At 32.9% G+C, this 25,463-nt stretch overlaps 1 protein-coding gene and 2 pseudogenes across 1 annotated transcript; 2 read left to right on the plus strand and 1 right to left on the minus strand.

The window, feature by feature from the left end:
* Nucleotides 1–4,351: 4,351 nt before the first annotated feature.
* On the minus strand, nt 4,352–6,346 carry LOC120192545 (annotated as a pseudogene).
* Nucleotides 6,347–11,301: 4,955 nt separating this feature from the next.
* LOC120192463 lies at nt 11,302–12,162 on the plus strand (annotated as a pseudogene).
* An 8,947-nt stretch (nt 12,163–21,109) lies between these two features.
* LOC120192452 (bHLH transcription factor RHL1-like) lies at nt 21,110–24,513 on the plus strand. Its single transcript, XM_039195230.1, has 6 exons — nt 21,110–21,710; nt 21,796–22,005; nt 22,144–22,209; nt 22,938–23,003; nt 23,158–23,226; nt 23,859–24,513. Exons 1-6 carry the CDS (start codon nt 21,264–21,266, stop codon nt 24,267–24,269), a joined length of 1,269 nt encoding a protein of 422 aa, XP_039051161.1. The 5' UTR covers nt 21,110–21,263; the 3' UTR covers nt 24,270–24,513.
* The last annotated feature ends 950 nt before the right edge of the window (nt 24,514–25,463 follow it).

Here is a 25,463-nt window from a genome sequence, read left to right on the forward strand (position 1 = left end):
ACTGAAGTGGCTACAAGCAAAAGCACGCGTCTTTCACTCGTTTATGTTATTTTTAGCGAAATATTTACTCTTTCCCATTGGATTTTCATCTTCGGAAGTTTCCCTTTCAAGGATTTGTCCCGTTTCTATCATCTGATCTCTTGTTTGGTTTGAAAGCAGTGAACTTGGAACAAAGATGTAATCTTTGAGAAAGAATTCAAACCAAAAAAGGTACAATCTAGTTTAACATCTTAATATGCTTCCCTGAGATACCAAAACAATGCATATCATAGATTATGTAGTTTGTTTGATCCAGAATCCGGATTCTGTTTAGAACAATTTATACACACGAATGGTATCCCAGAAGATTATATATACACTTGTTGGTCCGGGTACTATGTTACAAAAACTATCAACATTTACAAAGTTTATTTGATCAGCAAGGCTCGCTTTCTTGCCTCCTCTTCCCAGATTACAGTGGCTGCTATCCATTTTTCTGCCTCCTTTTGGTACCGGAAGCCACCCTCATATCTCCGGTAAAGGTGTCGTTCATGTGTCAGAAAGTCCACGAATTGCTTCTCACTTGAGATCAGAGTAATTGCTTCCACAAACAACATTAACGGTTATCAGTATCATGCATACATGATCATGTTTTCACCGAATGAATAGAGGGTGATACTTAAGATCAGAGTCATTGATTCCACAATCTGCTGCATTCACCGTGATCAGTATCATGTATGCATGATCATGTTTTCATCAAATGAATAAGAGTAATGCTTGAGATCAGAGGCATTGCTTCCTCTTCTGCATTCACCATAATCAGCATCATGCATACATGATCATGTTTTCACCAAATGAATGGAAGGCAATGTTTCGATTAATTAAAAGGATGAATATAAAGATCAGTTCAAGTTGGCCAAATGAACTAACCTGTGACCAATAGATTAGCCAACCCGTGAAAGTTAACAAAAAGAGCACAAAGAAATAAACAAGGTATTCACATAGATGACCAAAGAGTGCCAAGTACCAGACGAAAATTTTACAGCCATCGCCTTCTTAGGGAAAGCATAATAAAAGGCAAGAACATTACCCTGAGTCGTAGTCAAATATCCGATGATCAACTATTCAATCTTGAGTCGTAGATAACTCACGAACATTAACCTGATTCATTCTTAATTTCAATAAAATAGCGTAATTTGTTATTCTACACAAGATGAAATAGACAAAGTGTAACATGCTTGTGATATCTCAATAGACTGATACAAAAACCGAAGACCAAATCCAATTAGATCGTTCATTATATCTTCCTACAGTGAGAAGGGCCAAAATCAATACAGAAAATGGGCAACATACTTCTTTCAGGCTATGAAAGCTTACTGCAAGCTCAGTTGGCCCTAAAATTCATATATCTTATCACTTACTTCTTGGCCATATGCATAAGAGATGGAAATGAAAAAAGTAGCAACGAATTCTGATCAAGATCTCACATTTCCCAAATGGGGTGTTCCTAGATTTCACTCTGATAAACAAATAGCTAATCGAAATCAAAATTTAACAACAATCAAGAATCAATTATGGTATATTACTCTGGATCTCTCCTTTACAATGGGTATTGTATGACAGTAAAATAAGACACTGAGCATCTTTCCCCAACCAGGAAAAAAACTCAATCAAGGGGGGAGGGGGCAAGGGAGGCTCAGATTCGCCTTTTTTCAGACAGGTAAAGAAAACAGAACCGGTGGCTGCAACAATCAAGAGTTGCCCCGCCAAGCAACGGTCTTTTTTCTTCAAAAATCTGAACTTTAATAACCCAAAAAACAATCATCATTGCCTCATTGTGTCGGTGCTTTCGAGTGAAGAAGAAGAAGAAGAAGAAGAAGAAAAGGAAGATAATAAGCAATTAACCAGATACAGAGAAGTAGAAACGAGGAAGATGGCGAGCAATGTTGTTGCATGTATGAATTTAGTAGAGAGACAGAGAGAGACAAAGGGTTGTTGTAGATAATCAATTGTAAGTGAAAGTGAAATCATAGGCTTCGCTTATCAATCAGAGGAGAGGAGCAACCGCCCTTTAGAAAACCAGCCACCTCCACTGAGAGCAAAGCCTCATTCTTAAACTAATGAGCCTTTGAAAACCCTCAAGCCTCTCCCCATTTGCCTTTTACAACGGGTGAAAACGGCAACAGAGAAAAAAAAAGGGGGAGGGATAAAAGAGTCATTTCCTTGTGGTAAATGAAGGTGGAACTAATGTGGCTACAAACAAAAGCTTGGTCCTTTCACTCTTTTATTATGTTATTTTCATTGAAATATTTTACTCTTTCCCATTAGATTTTTCATCTTTCCTTGTAAGATTTCTCCCGTTTCTATCATCTTTCACAGGCTAGACTTGCCATGCTTAATCATTGAACCTTGTAAAGGAGTTTGTCCTTATATCGCAACATTGAGGGAAAGCCCGTTTAATTGAAGCTTGCATTGCTGGAATATGCCTGATTGAGTAATGCTGCGGCCATTCCAAAGAATCTGACCGGCTGAAGGTCGAGATAATCCCACTAACATTTGCAGGAAAGTGGTCTTGCCGGAGCCATTGCTGCCAGTCAACACTAGTGCTCCATCATCGTTGAGAATAAATTTGACATCTCAATAGTCATTCCAGAAATGCAGCGACCATTTCAGTGCCCTTGAAGTAAAATCCAATAGATTGCTCTTCATTTCATTCTATAGGGAGAAGGACCAAGATCACTGAAACAAAGAGAAAGATGGTTCTTCGAGGCTATAGATCAAAATCTCAAATTGAATAAACATGGTTGCAACACCGAATAGATTTAAACATAAACCCAACTTCTGTCTCTGTCAAAACTTCGGTAACATAACTATTAACAAAGCTCAAAATGCAAAATTAGTAACAATGGCGGATCAAGACCTCGCATTTTCCAAATGGGGTATTCCTTAACTTCACTCTAATAAACAAATAGCTAATCAAAATCAAATTTTGACAACAACCAAGAATCAATTCTGGTATGTTACTTTCCATCTCTCCTTTACAAGGGACGCCTTATGATAGTAAAATCAAGCTCTAGAAGTCCATGCTTAGTCACTATATTCAACATCATACCGATTTCACTATAAAATTTACTACTTCCAAATGAAACTAAGATTATGATAAAGATTCCCTATGAGATATGACTGATACTGGTATTTTCCTCCAGCCAGGAAAAGCCCAATCAAGCATAGTACCTGATGAAGAAAAAAAAGAGATATGGGGTAAAAGGGAGGCTCAGATTCGCCTTTTGTCAGACAGTATAGAAACAAAGCCGGTGGCTGCAACAAACAAGAGTTGCTTCGCCAAGCAACGGCCTTTTTTCTTCGAAAGTCTGAACTTTAATAACCAAAAAACAATCATCATTGCCTTATTGCACTGGGTTTTAGAAGGAAGAAGAAGAAGAAAAGAACATAGAGAGACATAGGGTGATATTTGGGTAAAAAAAGCCGTATAATTGAGTACAGAGACATAGAGAGACATAGGGCTGTTGTAGACAAATATCGTTAAGTGAAAGTGAATCATAGGCTTCACTTATCAATCAGAAGAGGGGAGCAACCACCCTTTAGAAAACCAGCCGCCTCCACCGAGAGCAAAGCCTCATTCTTAAACTAATGAGAGAACCTTTGTTAATCCTCCGATCTCTGCCCATCTTTTTTTTTTTTTTTTTTTGAAGCACTGCCCATCTTAGCCTTTTATAAATGGTGGACGACAAAAAGGGGTACAGAGTGGTACTTCAGTCATTTCCTATGGCAAGAAAGTGGAAGTAAAGTGGATTGATTACAAACAAAAGCCCGTGCCCCTCTGGGCTTCACTCTTTTATGCTCTTTTCTAGTGAAATATCTACTCTTTTTCCCTTGAATTTTCATATCGTTTCTCTTTTAAGGTTATCTATGCTTTTGTTTGGTTCGAAAGCATTTACGGAAAAGAATCAATTAATACCGATTGAATCTTAATTCGATTAGAACGTTTTTACTACAATATCTTTAAAAGTCATGAGTTAAAGTCTGTTTAAGTGCACTGGTCTTCAGTTAAAAAATTTGTACTGCTTTACTTCTAGATTTAAGAGAGTATTTCTAGCTGGTAGCCACCTTATTTGAGCCATTTAGTCACAACTGAAAACTATAAATTGTTATTCCAGCACACCATATATATCTGCAGACTGCAAGGAGCATTAAGACATGTGGGCAGTGCCATATATGGACATTAAGGACGCACCAATGTAGCTCTAATGGGTAAAATGTTCTCAAAGATATGAAGACTAGTCGAATATAAATAACAATGAGATGAGTGATAATCGAACTTATGAACCGGTGTGGCTTGGCTTCTTCTGGTTTATGAGATGTTTGCACGGTCAAGCATGTCCACCAAAGTTATCCTCAACCTAGCTGGCAGCCTCAAATTCAAGGCATCTTCAATCTGAATGGGAAGATGTGTTGCAACAATTACTATCCCACCTTCCATCCGATGCTCTGCGATAATATATTCCAGCAACCTCACCCCCTTCATCATCTAATGCGAATGAGGGCTCATCTAGCAGCCAAATCGGGCGAATCGATGGCTAGAACCCTAGCAAGTTGAAGCCTCTTTCGTTGTCCCATCGAAAGCATTCTTGTCTTATCTTTTGCCAGTCTTCCTAGGCCCATGAGTTCCAGGGCAAGGATTGACTTGCCATGCATACCTTCAAGAACCTCGAACCATTGAACATTGTCAAGGACTGTGAACTTTGCCTTAAACCACATCTTTGAGGGAAAAGACAATTTAGATTAAGCTTGTATTGGTGAAATATGCCTGATTGAGTAATGTCGTGGCCATTCCAAAGAATCTGGCCTGCTGAAGGTTTAGGGAATCCTGCCAACATACACAGGAAAGCGGTCTTGCCAGAGCCATTGCTGCCTGTCAACAAGAGAGCTCCACCATCATGAACCGAGACATTGACGTGTCGCAATATTTGAAGCGCATTTCTCATGCAAGAGATATCGAGAAGAATTCTAGGGAGTAGGGGCTTCCTTAGAGCCGTTGAAGTTGGAGAAGAGTTATCCTTGTATTTGGGGATGTTGCAATAGACCTGCAAACTCAATGACCTTGAGCAACACAACCCAACGACACAAATAAGGACACAGTAATTTTCATCGATTTACTAAAGAAAAGTACAAAAGAGAAATGAAAGCAGCCGAAACGTTTGTTGCGGAAGACGACTATCGGATATAGTAAAAACGCAACTAATAATTTGAGAAAATAAAAATGAAGATAAAAGAGACACAAAATTTACGTGGAAAACCCCTAAATAATATAGGGTAAAAACCACGGGCAACGGTAGAAGAATTTCACTATGAGAAAAATAGGAATTACAACCTCTCTCGATCTACCAAGGAGAAAACAATGATAATTCTCTCTTGATAAAAAGGAGAAAACAACTCTCAAGAAACTCTCTAAATTCTCTCTAGTATTGGAAGAAAGCTAGAATGTTTTGGGATGGTTTTGAAGCCAAATGAGATAGGGTATTTATAGCTAAATCTTAAGGACTTAATCTTGTAAATACACTAAAGTTTAATGACTAAAGTTTGTAATTTGACCATATAAAAAATCAACAAAATTGGCTTTTAATAATTTTTTTTCAAAGCCACTGGCTGCTTAGTAGCCCATGTAGTTTGATTTTTCAACAATCTCCCACTTGACGATTTGATTGGAACAATCATATCTTCACACCATTCTTTCTACCTTGTACCATCATGTTGCTTACGTCTCTGACAGGCCACAAGAGGATCGACACCAGGTAAATTTATCAGCGTTGATTGCTTTTGTCATGAAATCCGCTATGTTGTCTTTGGTATAGATTTTCTGCATATCTACTGTTCCTTCTTCCACCTTTTCACGAATGAAATGGTACTGAACTCGTATGTGCTTTGTCCTTGAATGAAATGTTGGATTCCCTTCTAGATGCAAGGCGCTTTGACTGTCACAAAACAGAGAGACATACTCTTGATTGTGCCCAAGCTCCTCCAATAGCATCTTCAACCAAATTGCTTCTTTATTGGCTTGTGTAGCTGCTACATATTCTGCTTCAGTTGTGGATGTAGCCACAATTGACTGCAATTTTGAAACCCAGCTTACAGCTCCACCAGCAACTTTGAACACATATCCTGTAGTAGATTTGCTTTTATCCAAATCCCCCGCATAGTCAGAATCTACATACCCATTAATTAGTAAGTTTGATCCTCCGTAACATAATGCAACATTTGAGGTCCCTTTGATGTATCTCAGGATCCTCTTTACTGTATTCCAATGCTCTTTGCATGGATTCACCATGTACCAACTAACCGCTCCCATTGCTTGTGCAATGTCTGGTCTTGTGCATATCATAGCGAACATCAAACTTCTCACTGCTGATGCATACGGTACTCGAGACATCTCTATCCTCTCTTCTTCACTGCTAGGACTCATACTGGAGGATAATTTGAAGTTAATAGGAAGATGGGTAGAAATTAGATTACAATCTTGCATGTTGAATCGTGACAAGATCTTATTCAAGTAATTCTTTTGTGAAAGCCAAATCTTCCTATTACTTCTGTCTCGGTGAATTTGCATCCCTAGAATCTTGTTTGCTGGTCCCAAGTCCTTCATTTCAAATTCCCTAGCCAGTTGTGCCTTCAATTCTTCAATATGATCTTTTTTGGGTCCTGCAACCAACATGTCATCCACATACAACAGCAATATAACAAAATCGTTATCACCAGACCTCTTGAAATAAGCACAAGGGTCTGCATTAAGTCTGTTATATCCAAGGCACATAATGAAGGAATCAAATCTCTTATACCAACACCTCGTCGCCTGCTTTAGACCGTACAGAGATTTGTTCAACCTGCAAACCAAGTTCTTCTTTTCTTTTTCTTCAAAACCTTCAGGCTGGAGCATGTAAATCTCTTCTTCAAGATTTCCATGAAGAAAAGTTGTTTTAACATCTAGCTGCTCTAGATGTAAGTTCAATGTAGCACACATTGTCAAAACTACTTGAACTATTGTTAGTCGAACCACAGGAGAAAATATTTCATTGAAATCAATACCTTCTTTTTGAGCATATCCTTTGACCACCAATCTTGCACGATACCTCTCAACTTGATCGTCACCATTTCGCTTGATTTTGAAGACCCATTTGTTACCAATTGGCTTCCTTCCTTGTGGTAGTGGCACAAGGTCCCATGTATTATTTTTATGAATGGCTTCAATTTCTTCTTGCATCGCCATCATCCACAGTGAAGCATCAAAGTTGTTTATTGCCTCCTGGTATGTTGATGGCTCACCGTCCTCTGTTAAAAGGCAGTATGCAATATTACCTTATATAACATAATCTGAGTGCCAATTGGGACGTCTTTTCACACGATCTGATTGACGAGTTGTTAGAGCTTCAGAACTCTCTGGTTCTTATTCATCATGTGCTGGTTCTGCTTCAGAAGAATCTCCTTGTTCAAACTCTTTTACCACATGTATCTGAGTAGTCTCTGACTTTTCAGCGCTATCATCGTCTTCTTTTCTTTGTATTTTATCTTCTACAAAGATAACATCTCTACTGATGATCACTTTGCGGGCAGTGGGATCCCACAAGCGATACCCCTTTACTCCATCAACATACCCCAAGAATTTGCATTTCCTGGATTTTGGATCAAACTTTGAAATTTCTTGGGAGTTGTACATCACGTACACTATACTTCCAAATACATGGAGGTTTGAATAATTAGCTGGTTTTCCAGTCCACATCTCCATTGGTGTCTTCAACTCTATTGCATTTGATGGAGCTTGATTCACCAAATAACAGGCGGTATTGACTGCTTCTGCCCAGAATGATTTTTCTAGGCCTGCATCCCTCAACATTGCTCTTGTTCTTTCTAACAAGGTTCTGTTCATCCGCTCTGCCACTCCATTTTGTTGAGGAGTGTTCGCCACTGTGAACTGTCTTTTGATGCATTCTTTCCTGCAAAAGTCATCAAATTCTTCACTTGTGTATTCCCCTCCATTATCTGTTCTGAAACACTTGATCTTATTTCTAGAATCAAGTTCCACCCGCGCTTTGAAGTTTTTGAAAGTTGAAAACACGCCCGACTTCTTCTTAATAGGGTACACCCAACATCTCCTAGAGTAGTCATCAATAAATGAGACAAAGAACTTTGCTCCACCTAAGGATGTAACTGGTGCTTGCCATACGTCAGAGTGAACCAATTCTAGAACACTTTTGCCTCTAGAATTTGATGTGTTGAATTTCAACCGGTGCTGCTTACTTATTATGCAATGCTCACACAAAGTAAGTGACATATTCGTTAAGCCTGGAAGTAGCTTTTGCTCCACAAGGACTTTCATTCCTTGTTCTGACATGTGTCCAAGTTTCTGATGCCATAGCATTGCAGAATCTGAACTACATGAGACAACATAGGCTTCTGCTTCTAACAAAGTCTCCCCCTTCAGCATGTATAAGCTTGATGCTATCTTTTCGCCTTTCAACACCACAAGCGCTCCACGGACACCTTCATGATTCCTTTCCGTGTTTCAATCTTGTTTGCATTATTATCCAACAATCCGTATGATAATAAATTTTTCTTCAGGCCTTTCACGTGTCGCACATCTCGAACAACTTTAATTGTTTCATCATACATCTTCAATTTGATGGTTCCCACGCCAACGATCTACAAGGCATAATCATTGCAACTATAGACAGATCCTCCTGAGACAGGTTCATAATGATGGAACCATTCTCTTCTTGAGGTCATGTGATATGTTGCTCCCGAATCAATGAGCCATATATCTGCATATCTCTTTCTACCTTCCACGGTGGTTGACGCTTCACAACATAGAGCATCTCCATCATCTGAAGTGTTTGCGGTATTGCCTTGTGGATTGGAGTTTTTATTCAGACTCCAACAATCCTTCTTCAAGTGACCATTCTTTCCACAGTTGTAGCACTTTAAATTCTTCTTGCTTCTCGACTTTGATCTACCATGTTTGTGACTGCTGTTTTGGCCACATTCTGTTGATCTCACTCTCATCGTTGTCAACGCTTCTGCTTGATGCAGATTTACTTGTCTGTCTTCCTTGTTCTTGCGCCGATTTTCTTCTTGTAGAACATCAGTTGCAACGTCATCGAAGACTAGACTGATGACATTACTGTTTGTCAAGTTGATGATGAGTTGATCATATGAATCCGGTAGACTTTGAAGTAGAAGTTCAGCACGTTCTTGTTCTTCTATTTTACAGCTTAAGGATGTAAGCTGAGAAAATAAAGTGTTCAGTATATTTAAGTGCTCCGTCACTGAATTAGATTCTGGCATACGGAGAGTGTACAATTTTATCTTAAGGAAAATTTTATTGTGCAGCGATGTAGCCTCGTACGGTTTGGTGAGATGATCTCATATCTCCTTAGCTGTCTTCTTCTTCTTGATGCTTGATAATACTTCATCTGCTAATGCTAGATGAAAGTTTGACATAGCATTCTCGTCCATTTCGATCCATTTGTTGTCATCTGTGAAATCCACCGGCCTTTCACTGATAGCTGCTAGACAACCGTCTTTCCTCATGATGGCCTTCATCTTCAATTTCCACAATGAGAAATTTCTCCCATTGAACTTTTCAATATCAAATTTCGTTGTCATAGCTTCTATTTCGGATAGCTCTCACTATTTCAATATCGTGAATAGTTCTCTAGAACCGTCAGAGAATGGGTAATACATTCTTACTTTCTTATGTTGGAGGATCCACCTTTTGGTGGCAACCACAAAGACAATAAGCAGATATTACACACTCAAATCTGGCTCGGATACTAATTGTTGCGGAAGACAGCTATCGGATAGAGTAGAATCGCAACTAATAATTTGAGAAAATAAAAATAAAGATAAAAGAGACACAAAATTTACGTGGAAAACCCACACTCAAATTTGGCTCGGATACCAATTGTTGCGGAAGACAGCTATCGGATAGAGTAGAATCGCAACTAATAATTTGAGAAAATAAAAATGAAGATAAAAGAGACACAAAATTTACGTGGAAAACCCCTAAATAATATAGGGTAAAAACCACGGGCAACGGTAGAAGAATTTCACTATGAGAAAAATAGGAATTACAACCTCTCTCGATCTACCAATGAGAAAACAATGATAATTCTCTCTTGATAAAAAGGAGAAAACAACTCTCAAGAAACTCTCTAAATTCTCTCTAGTATTGGAAGAAAGCTAGAATGCTTTGGGATGGTTTTGAAGCCAAATGAGATAGGATATTTATAACTAAATCTTAAGGACTTAATCTTGTAAATACACTAAAGTTTAATGACTAAAGTTTGTAATTTGACCATATAAAAAATCAACAAAATTGGCCTTTAATAATTTTTTTTTCAAAGCCACCGGCTGCTTAGCAGCCCATGTGGTTTGATTTTTCAACAACGTTCACTTCTTATCTCTATGTTGGAACTTCCTATAAGACGAAATCAGACATTTGCAGAGTTTTGAATTCAGCGGGAAAAAGTATCAAAATCTTAAAAGACAATACTTTTCCCCATAATTGAACTAGTGAAATTGCATTAAAAATTGAAACCAACACTAACCCAGGAAAAACAAACAACTACCCATACTAAAATGCGCATGAAAAAAATCCAATATGTCATGCCAAAGAGAATAGCAGACATGTTTACCATGGACAAGACCAAGAATTAGGCTGCTAAGCTTGATGAAAATTGAATTTTTATGTTCAAGCATAGCACTAAAATGTAGAGAAACCAATTCGACCAAAATGCGAAATAAAATCAATATTGTTCATCTAAAGTTACCATCGAGAGAGATGGATGAAAAGTGACAGTTGATTATGGGAAAGATTTTCCCGCCACCCGACTGCACGAGTCCTGGACAATGGAGGTGGTCGGCGCTAAATTCAGCTTTAAGTCTTTAACAACTTCAACTGAACTGGGCTTTGTAAATCCAATCTGATAGCGAAGAGTGGATCATCAGCCATAAAACCCAAACAAAAGAGAGGAGAATATCAGCCCAACAGACCCATTAAAATATTGAATAATAGGGCTACAGACACTTTCTCCGGGATTCGTCGCCCTTCATATTCTTCATTTTCCTGTTGCTTTGCATTCAGTGTTAGTTCAGCTCAAAAAAATGTCAGGGTAAGTGAAAAATTATTCCTTTGTAAATTATCAAGGCCGTGCTTCGTAGTATATCAATAGTGTTTAAAAAAAAGGATCTTGTTGTTGGGTTTGTTTTGATTTCTCTATATGAATTCATATTGCTTGCATTCTAATTATATAGACTCTGGGTTTAGTTTGCTTTAATGTGGAATAAATTGATGAGTTATTTATTGCATGTTAATATGGATTGCTTTGAACCTGGCGACGATGATAAAAGAGAATGTCTGGATTTGAGCAACGACATTTGTATGGAGTGTATGCATTGTTAATAGACTAAGAAAAATTATAAACAGATACTATTAAAAGAATATGGATTGCTTTAAATTGTTTGTGTTATTCCAGATTTATTATTCCTTTGAAAGATTTCATCTTTATAAGTGTTTATGTGATATTAGTGCCGGTTTCTCTTGCAGGGAAGAAATGGTTGTCTCCCAATCTGAGGCAGCACCCGCTCTGGGTGAGGCAATGGACATCAACTCGGCATTGCCCCTTGTGGTGAAGAAGTCGCAAGCTCACGGTGGTCTTGCACGCGGCTTGTAGAATGCACAATGTTAAATTGCTACATGCGCAGAGTTCAAAAACTCTGGGCGAGTGGGCCGGTGTAAGTGACATATCATCACTCGTTTACATTTGAGTTATTTCAAGTGGCAAGCCTGAAGTGACTACCATTGTGAATTTTAATTATGCTCCATCTTTGCATGCAGTTATGTAAGATAGACTCCGAGGGGAAGGCACGAAAGGTTGTTGGTTGCTCCTGCGTAGTTGTGAAGGTATGCGTATATACATGGAAGTACAATCTAGTTTACTTAAAAGGTGTTTGTTTCTTCGATTTAGATTGATTCTAATATCAAGCAACATTTAGATAATGTATAATGCATGTTCTTTGCTTATGAGTTTGGGGATTTTATTGTTCCTTTTCCTAGGATTATGGTGAACAACACGAGGCGGTTGAAGTTGTTCAGCAGCACAAGGATTAAGTGATCATAGGACAGTTTCATTGGTAAAATTAGAGTTTTTTTTTCTGGATAATCTATTATTTTTTGTAGTAAACAAAGGATTAGTGTGCCTGAGAATTTTCTATTTTTAAAATTGTTGAACTGCTTGGTGTTTCATATGCAGGCAACTATGATGCTTCTGCCTTTATTGATTTATCACTCTCGATATGGTAGACGTCCGTTTGAGTTTACCATGTCAAAAATTTGGGTTTGAATTTTGATCTTGTTCTTAAAACTCGAGTTTGATTTTATTAAGAATCTTAACTTCTTAGGTTGGATAGATAACATTTTAGGTAGAATCGAAAATGTTACTTTTTTTTTTGTTGCAATTGAAAATATTATAAATTTGTATAATTTTTGTTGTAAATCCTAAAACCACCACGACGAAATTGAAAATTGTTTAACTTTTTATAACTTTTTAGATTGAATACGATAACATTTTAAGTTTAAAATTGTTTTAAAGTTGATAAACATAAATGATTTTAATATAACATAATATATATATATATATATATATATATATATATATATATATATATATATATATATTAATTTTTTAAAAATTAATTTCAAGTTCCTAAAATTTATTCAATCATTAAAATAAGCATTTAAGTTATGTAAAAAGTATCGTTCAAACTCTTTAGAACAACTTTTAAAGTTGGTTTTTTCTCACAATATCAAAACTCACTTTTTAAATCAAGCTTTGGTCAAGAGTTTCGAAACTTAAAAAGCATAAAAGTTTAGAAATTTTCTTGAAAATTTTGAAGTTTTCCTTGAAATTTTGTGTTCTAATGGTAAAAAATTTTCTTTCCTCTTTCGAAAAGTTTTGAAATTTTCCTTAAAGTTTCAAAACTTTTTGTACAGATAACTTTTAATTCATGAATTTAATGTTTCAAATGGCTCTAAACTCTCTCTAACAACCTAAGTGGCTAGAAATTAATGAAAGCATATAAAGATTTAAACAGCAAAAAAAAAGCCTCAGAAAACTATTATGATAAACAAAGAGCAAATTGTGTTAAATTTGTATTCAATTCAATCTTTCTTTTCATTGAATATTATTGCATTTATTGTAATTGTTGTTCTAGTGTTTTTGGATGTGTGAGAGCTTCAATTTGCAAACAATAAGGATATTCAAAGTTTGATCATTTGTAATTACGTCTTAGGAAAGGTTGAACATTGATGACTTTGGGGTTTAAGTCTTACTCTTTTGTAAGGTTACAACTTGTTTTAAAAGGTTATAACAAATTAGTAAATTTGTTGAAATCCTTAGTGTGGAAGCTAAGGTAGTGGATGTAGAGTTTATTTAGAAAGTTGAACCACTATAAAATCTTTACATCGCTTTTTCTACTTTTTTGTAGAAACTTTCAACAAATTTTTATTATTAATTCACCCCTTTTTTTTTACCACTTTTCTTAATCAATTGACTCAACAAAATCAAAATCAAAATCTATTACATCATAATATAACCATGTGTAAAAATTCGATTGAATAAAAAAATCAGGAAAAATGAATTGGTAGAACATTATAACTTCTATAATATCATTGGCAGAAAGTAACGACTTAAGTCTCCACTATAACAATGACCTTATTTCTCTAATTAATTTTATATATCTCATTTTTCAAAAAAGAAAATTCATGAGGATTATTTCTTTTTAATTTTGTCCCCCAAAGAAATTCTAAATTAACTAAATGAAATTTGAACTTATTAAATAGTCTTGGTAATTTAGGAGAGTCTTGTTCTCCTTTGAAATCCTGGATTTAAACAGTTGAGTGTACAGGGTGTGTACATATCGTCAATGACAAAGTAAGATTATAAACATATATTACATTGTAATCACCTTAAACTATTAAAAAATATTTTTTTCTCTTTGAAAAGCAATCGAAACGAGTATTGCACAATATGAAACGGCAACGGCGACAGAAACTCGATGCCGAGAGACAAACAATGCAACGTTGGACTGGGACCATGGAGTGAGCATTGTGATGATGCTTGTTGTGAACGAAAATATTTGTATAATTTTTCGGTTTGTAAATCTTAAAACCATCACAATGTAGCATTTTCGATTGTAATTGAAAATAAATTTATATAACTTTTTAAGTTAAACATGATAATATTTTAAGTTAAAAATCATTTTAAATTAATATTAAAGTAATTACCGCACAACATAAACACCAGTAATAATTCGATCGATAGTTTGAATCAAATATGTAATTGGAACAATATAAAAAATGCAAAAAAATGATGATGAAACTTGTGAAGTTTTGAAGACTATATGTTGACAATTTTAGTTGAATGATTGCTCAAAGGTTAGGGATTGAAAATCTTTCATTTTCTCCTGCCTAATTTCCCGTTATTATCTTAATTATCCTCTAAATATCCTTTAACAAAAAGATGGAATGAACCTTTAAGCTTTTGCTTATTTTATTCCAAAATTATTAGGGAATCTTGTTTGTATTAGCATATAATGCAAGTCAATTTGGGTAGCTCACAAGTTTTAAAAAATAAAATAGGCTAAATCAAATTTCAGCCATGAATTTTGAATATATACGAAAATACGAAAATTTAATTTGACCAGTTTTCATGAATCGCTAATAATATTGTTTAAGTAGCATCATTTAATATTTACATGTTGTATTTATAAATAAATATATTTATTAATATGAAAGTAAACAAATATATTTAATTTTTAAATTAAATAAAAATTAAATAAAATGGGTATAATTACACCGCGATAAGAGTTTATACTGTTGAATTGTGCATCAGAATGAAAAATAAAATCTTAAACTTTTAAACCCGAAAAATTTAAACTCTAACTTTCTAAAATTATAAAATCTAAATCATAAATATGATATGTAGCATTAATACATATAAAGTTTGTAGAGTTTAAGTTTTACATGGTCTATGTATTAAAAGATTTTCTAAAAAAAATGTCCTAGTCAATGCTTAACTACTCCATTATTGAAGACCCGTCTCGCTTTGTTATGTGGAGCCCCAATCATTTGGTTTGGAACCTTGTGGCCCTTTTTCTATAAAATACAAACTATTATTCTTCTTTAAAAATTCTCAACTTCTTAATCATATCCCTTCCTTTTGCTTTATCGGTTTTATCTCAATTATTTGGTATAAACAAATTCAAAGGGATTATGATAAACAACCCTAAAAATCCATTTGTGTCGAAATTAGATAATAATCGATAAATTTTTTATATGAATTATTTGGTTATCTTTTAATTCAGCGTAGACCAATTTGTTGTATAAATCTATATTTTAAAAATAATTCATTTATAACCGAGAATAATTAAAGGTTAGGAGAGACCCATAGTTTGAGCATGCTTTAAATTAATTAATGTGATAAGTATGTTGATTAAAAACTTGGGTAAAGTACACAAATGGTCCCTGACTATAGGATGTTACTTTGTTGAGTCCCCCAACTATTAAAAGTTACAAAATGATCATTCGACTATACGACGTTGCTTCTTTGAGTCCCTTGTCTATTAAAAGTTATAAAACTATCACCTGCCTATTCATATGTTCGAAACTCGCTTTTTTTCGATAAAAAAATCGATGGTCGTTCGAGTTGGACGTTAACGTACTAACTGAGATATGATGGTCGTTTGAGAAATTGGGATCAGATTTTAGCATATCTCAGTAATCAGGTTAATGTTCAGCTCAGACCGTCGTTAAGTTTTTAACGAAAATGGATGAGTTTGGAACATATGAATAGTATGGTGACAATTTTGTAACTTTTAATAGTCGGAGACTCAACAAAGCAACTCTCATAGTCAACGGACAATATTGTAAGTTTTAATAGTAATGGGACTTAACAAAATAATGCCCTATAGTTGAGGGACCATTTGTGTACTTTACCCTAAAACTTTAGATTTTGCTTATATTTGTAAAGGAGTTCAATTATTGTCTATAATAAATTGTACATTAAATGTGACGATCAATATAAGAAAAGCAAATCTTAAGAGTTGACTATTATACGTTTTACAATGTTTAAAAAGCATATTTCCAATGTATTTAATCTTTATTAAAGCAATAAAATTATATGTATACATATAAAGCTGCTTTTAGACAATAAAAAATTCCAATTTAAGTTTAAGTCGATTAAGGAAATTATTTCGAGAAAGTAAAATCTCTTTTAAAATCAATCATTTAAATATTTTTTGACATTTGAATTTTGGATAAAATCATCGAGCAGTTACGTGAAAATACTTCAATATCTTAAAACATATATATTTTTGGTAAATAAACTCTTCTCGTGAGAATTTGGGTTAAATTTGTTTGTTTAATTTCCAATCCAAGTATGAAATTTCATTTTCATTTTGCAGTGTAATTATGGTATTACGTCCAAAATCTTAAAAAATAGCATAATTTAATATTTTAAGAAAGAATTTTGAAATTTTTATAATCTCATCTAACTAGACGTGATTAATTTCAACTTTAATCGTTAAACAGATAGTTGATAATACATATGATTGGTGTAAAAAAAGATAAGTATGCATGTGTTATTAATAGGAACAGATGTAGAATTTTATCTTAGAAGGACGAATTTCTATAATTTTATGATATGACAAACTTATAAAATTTTATTAAGACAAAAATATATTTTTAATTGAAAATACAAAAAAAAATAAATAAGATATATACTAATTTGAAATTTTCAAGGGACGACTGTTCTCATCTGCCTCCTCGGTCCATTCCTAAATATTAAGGTTTATATATGAATATAAGAAGACAGATAATGTGTCGAATTGTGGGTGGGTTAGAGGTGTAAAGAGTGCCCAATCATCTCCACAAAAGTGAAGATACGATCGGTACAAGACAATGACATATACCTACAGTGTAATAAAGTATATGTCTACACATACAATATAAAAGCTTTATACTTTTTATGTTGATAATCCTGTTTTTTAATGAGTTTTCGCCAACCTGTTAGCTTTTAGAAATTACTATTTTTTGCCTCTAAAGTTGTATACGTGATTCATTTATTATTATTAATCATAAATATATTATAAGAAAGAAAATACTATGGAATTAATAGTTCAAAATTTAAGTATAAAGTGATTTTGATTTTTAAAAGTTTGAATAATGGAAATTTTGAATATTAAAATTATATATTTTTTATTTTTAGTTAAGTAATTTAGTTGACCCGTGATTTGGTATTTGATGTTTTTGTTTTCTCAATATATTGTTAGATTGTTTAAAATGGAACCAATCATTATCATAATATCATAAATAATTATAATTAAATTTGAACATGAAACTCAAACAAACATATTTGATTCAACTTAACTCGAATTTAATAAATTTGACTTGAAAAAAATTAAATTAAATTTTGAATGATAAAATAATATTCACTAACTCGATTAATTCAAATTTTCACTTGATTCGATCGAATACTCACTTCTAACTAGAACCAAAATAGGGTGATATATATAACTTTTAAAAAATAACTTAAATTAAAATTAATAAAAGATAACTTTTAAAAAAATAGTTCCCTGAAATGATATCCCACCTGATATATATATATATGTGTGTGTGTGAATACTTTTGTTGAAGTCCCAGCAGCAATATTACAAATGGAAGTTGAAATTATGAAGCAGATGAATTTTTCAGGTGACTGGTGAAAATTGGAGTGGGAAAATACTAGTTTCTTTTTTCCTTTTTTCACATGGCACATGTAGCAATTAATGAAGCCAATGTTGTTGGCAATATCATTATCTGTTAACTTCATTTTCTTTTTGAAATTATTAATTATTTAATTGATTTAATTAGCTACACTAATATTAATTATTTATTTAATATAAGTTTATTTTATCTTTACCTTCATTTTTAACTATGTGTATATTACGGTCAACAATTTTTAGAGTAAGTAGTTAAAAGTTCTCATTTGATACTTCCTCCTTCCCTTAAACTAAAAATTCAATATTCATTAAGAATAAAATTCTCATTCACATTTTCCTTTGTACGGATTCGGCAAAAGTTCTCATATAATGCTACAGTGAATGCTTAATTCCCAAACTAAAGTGCTCATCCGATTAATTCCCCAAATGGGGTGTTTTCTACAGTAAATTTGGGATCTCTCGGCGTCTTCAGGGTGAACCAGATTTTTTTTACTCTTGCTTGGATCTCTAGGCTTCTTTAGTTGAAATCCATGAAAAATTTTGGCCTTTTTACACAAATATCACCTTAACATAAATTAATTACTTGTTAGGCACTGTTTAAGAATATTTTACAGATCAAGCAAATTTTTAAATACTTTATATAAAATTAATCATATTTTGTTAGTATTTTATTTAATTATTGTATTATTTAATTTTTTTATTATTTAATTTAATTATTTTATTTTTTTGCAGTTATAAAATGGAAAGTGGTCCTTGAATAATTATATTCGGATTTCTCAGCTTTTAAACTTTTCTCTCGGCTATAAATACGCTCTCAACACGTGGATATCTATACTGAAGCGACGACATTCTTCTAGTTTAGATGATTGATGTGAATGTTTACAAGTTGAGAGCGTATTTACAGCCGAGAGAAAAAGTTTAAAAGACGAGAGAAAAGTTTAAAAGCCGAGAAATATGAATATAATTATTCAAGAACCGCTTTCCATTTTATAACTGTAAAAAAATAAAATAATTAAATAAAATAATAATAAAATTAAATAATAAAATAATTAAAAAAATACTAACAAAATTTGCTAAATCCGTAAAATATTCTTAAACAGTGCTTAACAAGTAATTAATTTATGTTAAGGTGATATTTGTGTAAAAAAACCAAATTTTTTCATGGATTCTAAGACGCCTAGAGATCCCAATAAACAATCTAAAAATCTGGTTAACCCTGAAGACGCCGAGAGATCCCAAATTTACTGTAGAAAACATCCCATTTGAGAAATTAATCGGATGAGTACTTTAGTTTGAGAATTAAACATTCCCTGTAGCATTATATGAGAACTTTTGCCGTAGGAATTGTTAAGAAAAATGTAAGTATCATATTTCACTTCATTTTGTATAATTTAATACGATTTGGATAACTACAATCATAATCAATATTTATTATAAATATTCTGAAGATTAATTAATATTTATTTTGATTTATGACAAAAAAAGCATATATAAGTATTACTTGATATCCGAATGATTTTCTTTTAATAATTCGAGTAACATAAAATCTAGATTAATGTTCGAGTGTAGTTAATTGACATTGCTGGTAATTGCCAACTTAGCTATATTTGGAATGATGAATATGTAAGATTCATACAACTAACATATATGATATCTTATAAAATAAGAAGAGTATAATATATAGAATGCTAATCATTGATGTTTAAATATTTGATATAATTTTTAATTATTATTTTTTTAATATTAATTAAATATTATAACAAATGTTGTAAAAATATTTTTTTCAATTCAATATATATATATATATATATATATATGCCTTAATTAAAATGAAGGTTCTCTATAATATAACCTCATTATTACAAAAGAGTTTTTCTTCGTATTCAATACGTAATAAGTTTAACGAGAAGAATGTTGCTGAGTGTTGAGACGTGGCTCAATCAGCCGCGTGAGATTTATTTTAATAGTTAAATGATATTTTAATTCTTGGTTTTTGAATTTTTAATTGAATTTAATCTATAAGCTTTTTAATCATGAACTATATTGTTTGTTATAATAAAAATGAGTTGAATTAAGGGTAAATTACGTATTTAATCACTAAATCATTAAATTATTTATTTTTAAATAAAATTATACTTAAATTTATATTTTAATTTTGTTTTCGTCATCAGTCATTAAAAATTATTATTGAAAACGACATGTCATAACAAGATAATACCGTATCATTATTAATAAAATAAAAAAATTATCATGTCAATAGTTTTGTTTGTTTTTAAATACATATTACCAAAGTATAAATTTATGTATAATTTTTAAAGAAAAATAGATGATCAAAATAAAATTACAAGAATAATTAATTAACTAAATACATAATTTACTCTTAATAATATATTTTAAACTTAACTTTAAAAAAATATTCATAGAATAAAGTAATAATATAGTACTACATCAAGTCAAAATATCATTTAACTTTAATTTTAATTAATTAGTTAAGGGTACTTTGGAGAATTCAAGTTGAGTTTGATAGCGAACCCTAGTTGATAGTCTTATAGTGGGACCTTACGCGAGATAGACTTCGGAGTCGACGCTGATAATACAATCTCACGCGATCACATTGACCGTGCACTCACTCTCTCGTACTCTCATGTATATGTGTATAACTTGTCTAATTTTTTTTTTCCTTTTACATTTAGTTGTTAGAAAAATAAATCTAGAGGAAGAAGAAATATGAAAATTAAAATGGGACATTTCAAGTGTGACTCATTTATTTAAAAATTTTAAATTATTTATAAAATAGAACAAATTATAACAATAATTTCCAATAATAAAATTGATAAGTAGAAAAATCATTTATATAAATAATGAAATGTTATATTTTAATGTGCATGTCTCTTGGAATCTATCTCATACATTAGATATGTTATGTTATATTATAATTATTAATATATTTAATCTATTAAGAGACCTTAATAGTATAAGAGAATATTATTATTTTTAAAAATCACGAGAATAATTATATTAGCGTAGTGTATATCATAAGAAACTAAAAAAAATTATGAATATATATTATTTTTAATCACTTGAGATTATTAAAAAAAAGATTGATATATCTTTTAATATGATAACAACGTGTGATATATAATTTTAAAAATGTTATTATTTTGGAAGGATTAGATGGATAGTATCTCACGCGCCGGTAGTGGGTTGTTGGAAGAAGAGTTTGTCTTACTTTGCTAAATTGCTCTACGGTTTTATCGTAAAGGAAAGGATGATGAAGGGGGAGAAGCATCGAAAGCAAAACTGAAAGAACAACACGAAAATACCCTCAACTCAAACATCCCTATATTTAGTAATTCCAACCCCCCAAAAAGAAAAAAAGAACAAGAGGCTCTTTACATCATCTACACCATTCTTCATCAACAAAAGCAAAAACCCTAATTTGTTGTTCCATAATTATGCAGCCTTGTAGTCGTGAAATGCAAGCAATGAACTCTCTATTAAACCCTTCCCAACAAATTCCCCTCCAAGACCTACAAATCAACAGTCATCATCCGCAGTTCGATGATCCCGCATCGTCCCACGATGACTTCTTAGAACAGATGCTCTCAACGACGTCGTTCCCTGCTTCTTCTTCCCCATGGTCCGACCTCAAGTCTCCTTGGGATCCACCCAAACCCCAAGAATCTGGTCCTTGTAACCTCGATAACAATGCAGCCGCCGCCGGGTTCCACCATGATGAGATTCTATCTTCCAAGCTTAGACAACAACAACATCAAATCAACGAAGGAGATGGCAGTAACTCTTTCCAAGCTATGAAGATGATGATGATGATGCAACAACAGATGATGGTAGCCGGAAGACCCACGGTTGCCGCCTCCGCCAGCGGCGTAGGAACACATCAGGTATATACGTTATCTTACTTTCATTACCCTATATAGATGATTACAAGTAAGAATGAGTGATTAAATCGTTTATTCTTTTTTGCAGGGTGGTGGAGAAGATTCCATACAAGCTTTATTTAATGGCTTCGGCGATGGATCTTTTCATCATCCACAAGCAAGTTTTGGGGCCAACTCGACAACGGAGATAAACCAAAGTCAGGGTCCGACAGCCGTCGCGCCGCCGACGGAAAAGCCAAAACAAAAAGTTAGGGCAAGGAGGGGTCAAGCTACTGACCCGCATAGTATTGCTGAACGAGTAAGAGAACAATTTTTAAACCAGATTCATTTCTTTTTATCATCTTTCATGTCGATTTTACCGTCTATATTGAATTCGAATTGTCTTTGAAATGAAATTTGACTCCCGTTTATGTTTAAAAATGATTTATTTTTGCAGCTACGGAGAGTTAAAATTGCAGAGCGAATGAAAGCTCTTCAAGAACTGGTTCCTAATGCCAACAAGGTACACTTCATCATCATCTTCTTTTTGTTTCACCATTTTCGTCGTAATCGGAATCTTAATAGGCTCCGGTATCCAGCTGAAAAGTCTGACCGCCGGCCGGTTATTCGGTCCATTTTAGGCTACGTGTAAGCTGAACAGGTGTCGATATTATGATAAATTAATCGTCGCAGTCCAGTTCCTTTAATGCTTCTCTGACTCATTATTGATTTTTAATTACAAACCACCCGTTTTGGAAACTGGAAACCCTCTAAATTATTCGGGATATTTGAGCTTCATCATATCCTTAATACGTAATTAAATAACTAATATAGTCATATTATTGTTTTGGTCCCTCTGCAATGCTTGAATGTTGGACTAAATCCCCAATCCTCTACTTTTCCTATTGATTAGAAGGGTAATTTCCAAGAAGAAAAAAACTATTTCTCCATTTCAATATGAATAGTTATCAGTGTTTACTATTTGAACTAACATTATATATATTAAAGTAGAGGGTCAAATTAAATTATAAAATTATTTATACAAATATATATATATATATATATATATTATTAAGGATTTTCTTTTTTACATGTGATATTTGTATGTTCAAAGTATTATTATTTTAATTACCGCCTTTTATTTTTTATGTTATTTTTATGGTATCTCTAACAGACTGTACTTCTGTATTTTGATAATTTAAACAATTTGATTAATTAGCATTGTGATCTGCGTGGGATTTGGAATGACAGACAGATAAAGCTTCAATGCTTGATGAGATCATCGACTATGTCAAATTCCTCCAGCTCCAAGTCAAGGTAATCCTTTTTCCCCTTTTTTTTAATTATCTAATTAAATAAAATATTATTAAGGATTCCCTGTATTGACATGATTTATTTATTTATTAACATTTTAATTATTTTTAATCCAGTTGTATGGGCTACCCTGAAATTAAAATTCCTTTATTTACAGGTTCTGAGTATGAGCAGATTGGGCGGTGCTGCTGCTGTTGCTCCCCTTGTTACTGATATGCCATCTGAGGTAAATCTTTTTTTTTAAATAAAAATAATAATAATAAATCACCTTTAATAACAATAATTAACATTTAATTAACAAATTTAACGTAATTTTTTTATATGTGATTATGATGAAAAGAATTGTATCGAACAGGGTACTTGTTTTTGTTAAAATCAAAATCATTCCTTGTCTGAAATCCGACCATATCTCCATCACATCAATAAAACGACAAAAGACAAAAGTAGCACGCGTGCCCTAACTTCTGTAGATTACTTTCCAAGCTTTTTATTGGTCAAATTTGGTTTTGATCCTTTTATTATACCAAAACTTATGATTCAGTCTTTATACTTTAATTTAGCCTCAATTATTCCTTAATTTTTATAGTATAATCAATTTCTTATTTTAGTATAATTGTTTCATATCCTGATTTATTCTCATTAAAATATTTTTTAATACCGTTATTGTCATTTTTTCATGATATATCGAGTCTTAGGTTCTACTTCTAACTTTGTGCAAAGTTAACAATATTAGGAAAGTAAAAGGGTTAAAAATAAATATTCAATATAGAGAAGGATTAAATCAAAATATTAGCCTTTTTCTATTTTTAGTTGTAAAGACAATTCTATGAAAAAGTACGAATTTTTGTCCTTTTGAAGGGAGGTGGTGATTGCATTCAAACGAGTGCTAATGGTGGATCCCATACACGAACTTCCAACGGCAACCAAACGCCGCCTGCTAACGACAGCCTGACGGTGACGGAGCACCAACTGGCCAAGCTTATGGAAGAGGACATGGGCACCGCCATGCAGTATCTTCAGGTGAAGGGTCTATGTCTCATGCCGATCTCGCTCGCCACAGCCATCTCAACCGCCACTTCTCATTCAAGGAACCCAATGATCAGCAATGAGAACCCAAACACCGGCATTAACGGAATCGGTAGCAACCCTTTGCTACAATCGAGCGGTGGTGATGGGCCTTCCTCGCCTAGCATGTCGGTGTTGACCGTCCAGTCAGCCACCATGGGTAATGGCGGTGCTGATGGCGCTGCCTCCGTTTCCAAGCCGTGATAGCGGCGTTTGTGACTGACCATTATTAGGCATTAGCTCCAGACACAGTTGAAGGGCAGCTTTGAGTCTATGAAAAATAAGGTTGTCTTTGTTCAATCGTGTTTTTTCCCCCTGCAAACGACACCGTATTTATAGACTTTATAGGCTAAACCCTGAAGTCAGTTCCCGTAATGGAATAAACTTTGAACCTAAATATTTTATCATTTTATCTACAATCGAATAATTATAATTGTTTTTCATTTAATATTGTCGTGTTTCACTTTTTTCTTCTTGACTTCGTTTGGATTTTTATCTCACATTATTATTTTATGTATATAAATTCAGTATCAATAATCAAAATATCCAACTCGTTTAATGTGAAACTAAATGGTACTTAATTTTGTTAATAAGGAAAGTTTAATAATTTAATTATTTTTATCAAATTTATAAAAAATATTTTCATTTAAAAATCTGATTTTTAGTATAACTATAAATATATGATCTATTACTCAATTATTTTGAATAAAAATATTATATTAAACTTTTATGAAGATTATTTTAATTTACCCATTTGCAAATATCATGATATATTTTTAATTTTATAATTTTATTAATTCATATAAATAGAACATTACTAAATATCTTAATTAAAATTGTGATGTAATTTGTTTTTTCTATGTTGTTTTGACGGATGACAACATCATTATTAATACTAATTGTCTATCGCTTGTATTTTTAATTTTTTCCTTGATTATATTCTATATTTGGCTTTTCTTTGTTTTTTTTCTACTTTCTAATAACTTTGCTTTTATAACATATTTTTTTATGTCTTTTGACATTTTTGATCTTCTATGCTGGACGTTTGGCCGTTCTTTTCGTTTAATTTTATCATGGTTTGATTTGACGGTTCATCGACTGATCAATATGACATATTTGTTATACTATTGAATTCCCTGCTTTATACCCTTAAATTGAATTTGGATATGCACTTTATTTTCAAAGAATTTTTCTCACGGCGTTTGACTTTGATTTGTGATTATCTGTGAATTTTTAGTAGTTTGATCCTTTGTTGTCGTTTGTTTAGCTATGTAGTTAGATCTGCTTGTATCTATCTTTTGTTCGAATTTTTTAGATGGTTTTTAACTTTTTTATTGTATGATAAGTTGTTAGTTTCTTGAATCAATGATTATAAGAAGATATTCTAATTATGTATTT

This window comes from Hibiscus syriacus, unplaced genomic scaffold, assembly GCF_006381635.1.
Source record: "Hibiscus syriacus cultivar Baekdansim isolate YM2019G1 unplaced genomic scaffold, ASM638163v2 tig00116975_pilon, whole genome shotgun sequence".
Classification (NCBI taxonomy): Eukaryota; Viridiplantae; Streptophyta; class Magnoliopsida; order Malvales; family Malvaceae; genus Hibiscus; species Hibiscus syriacus.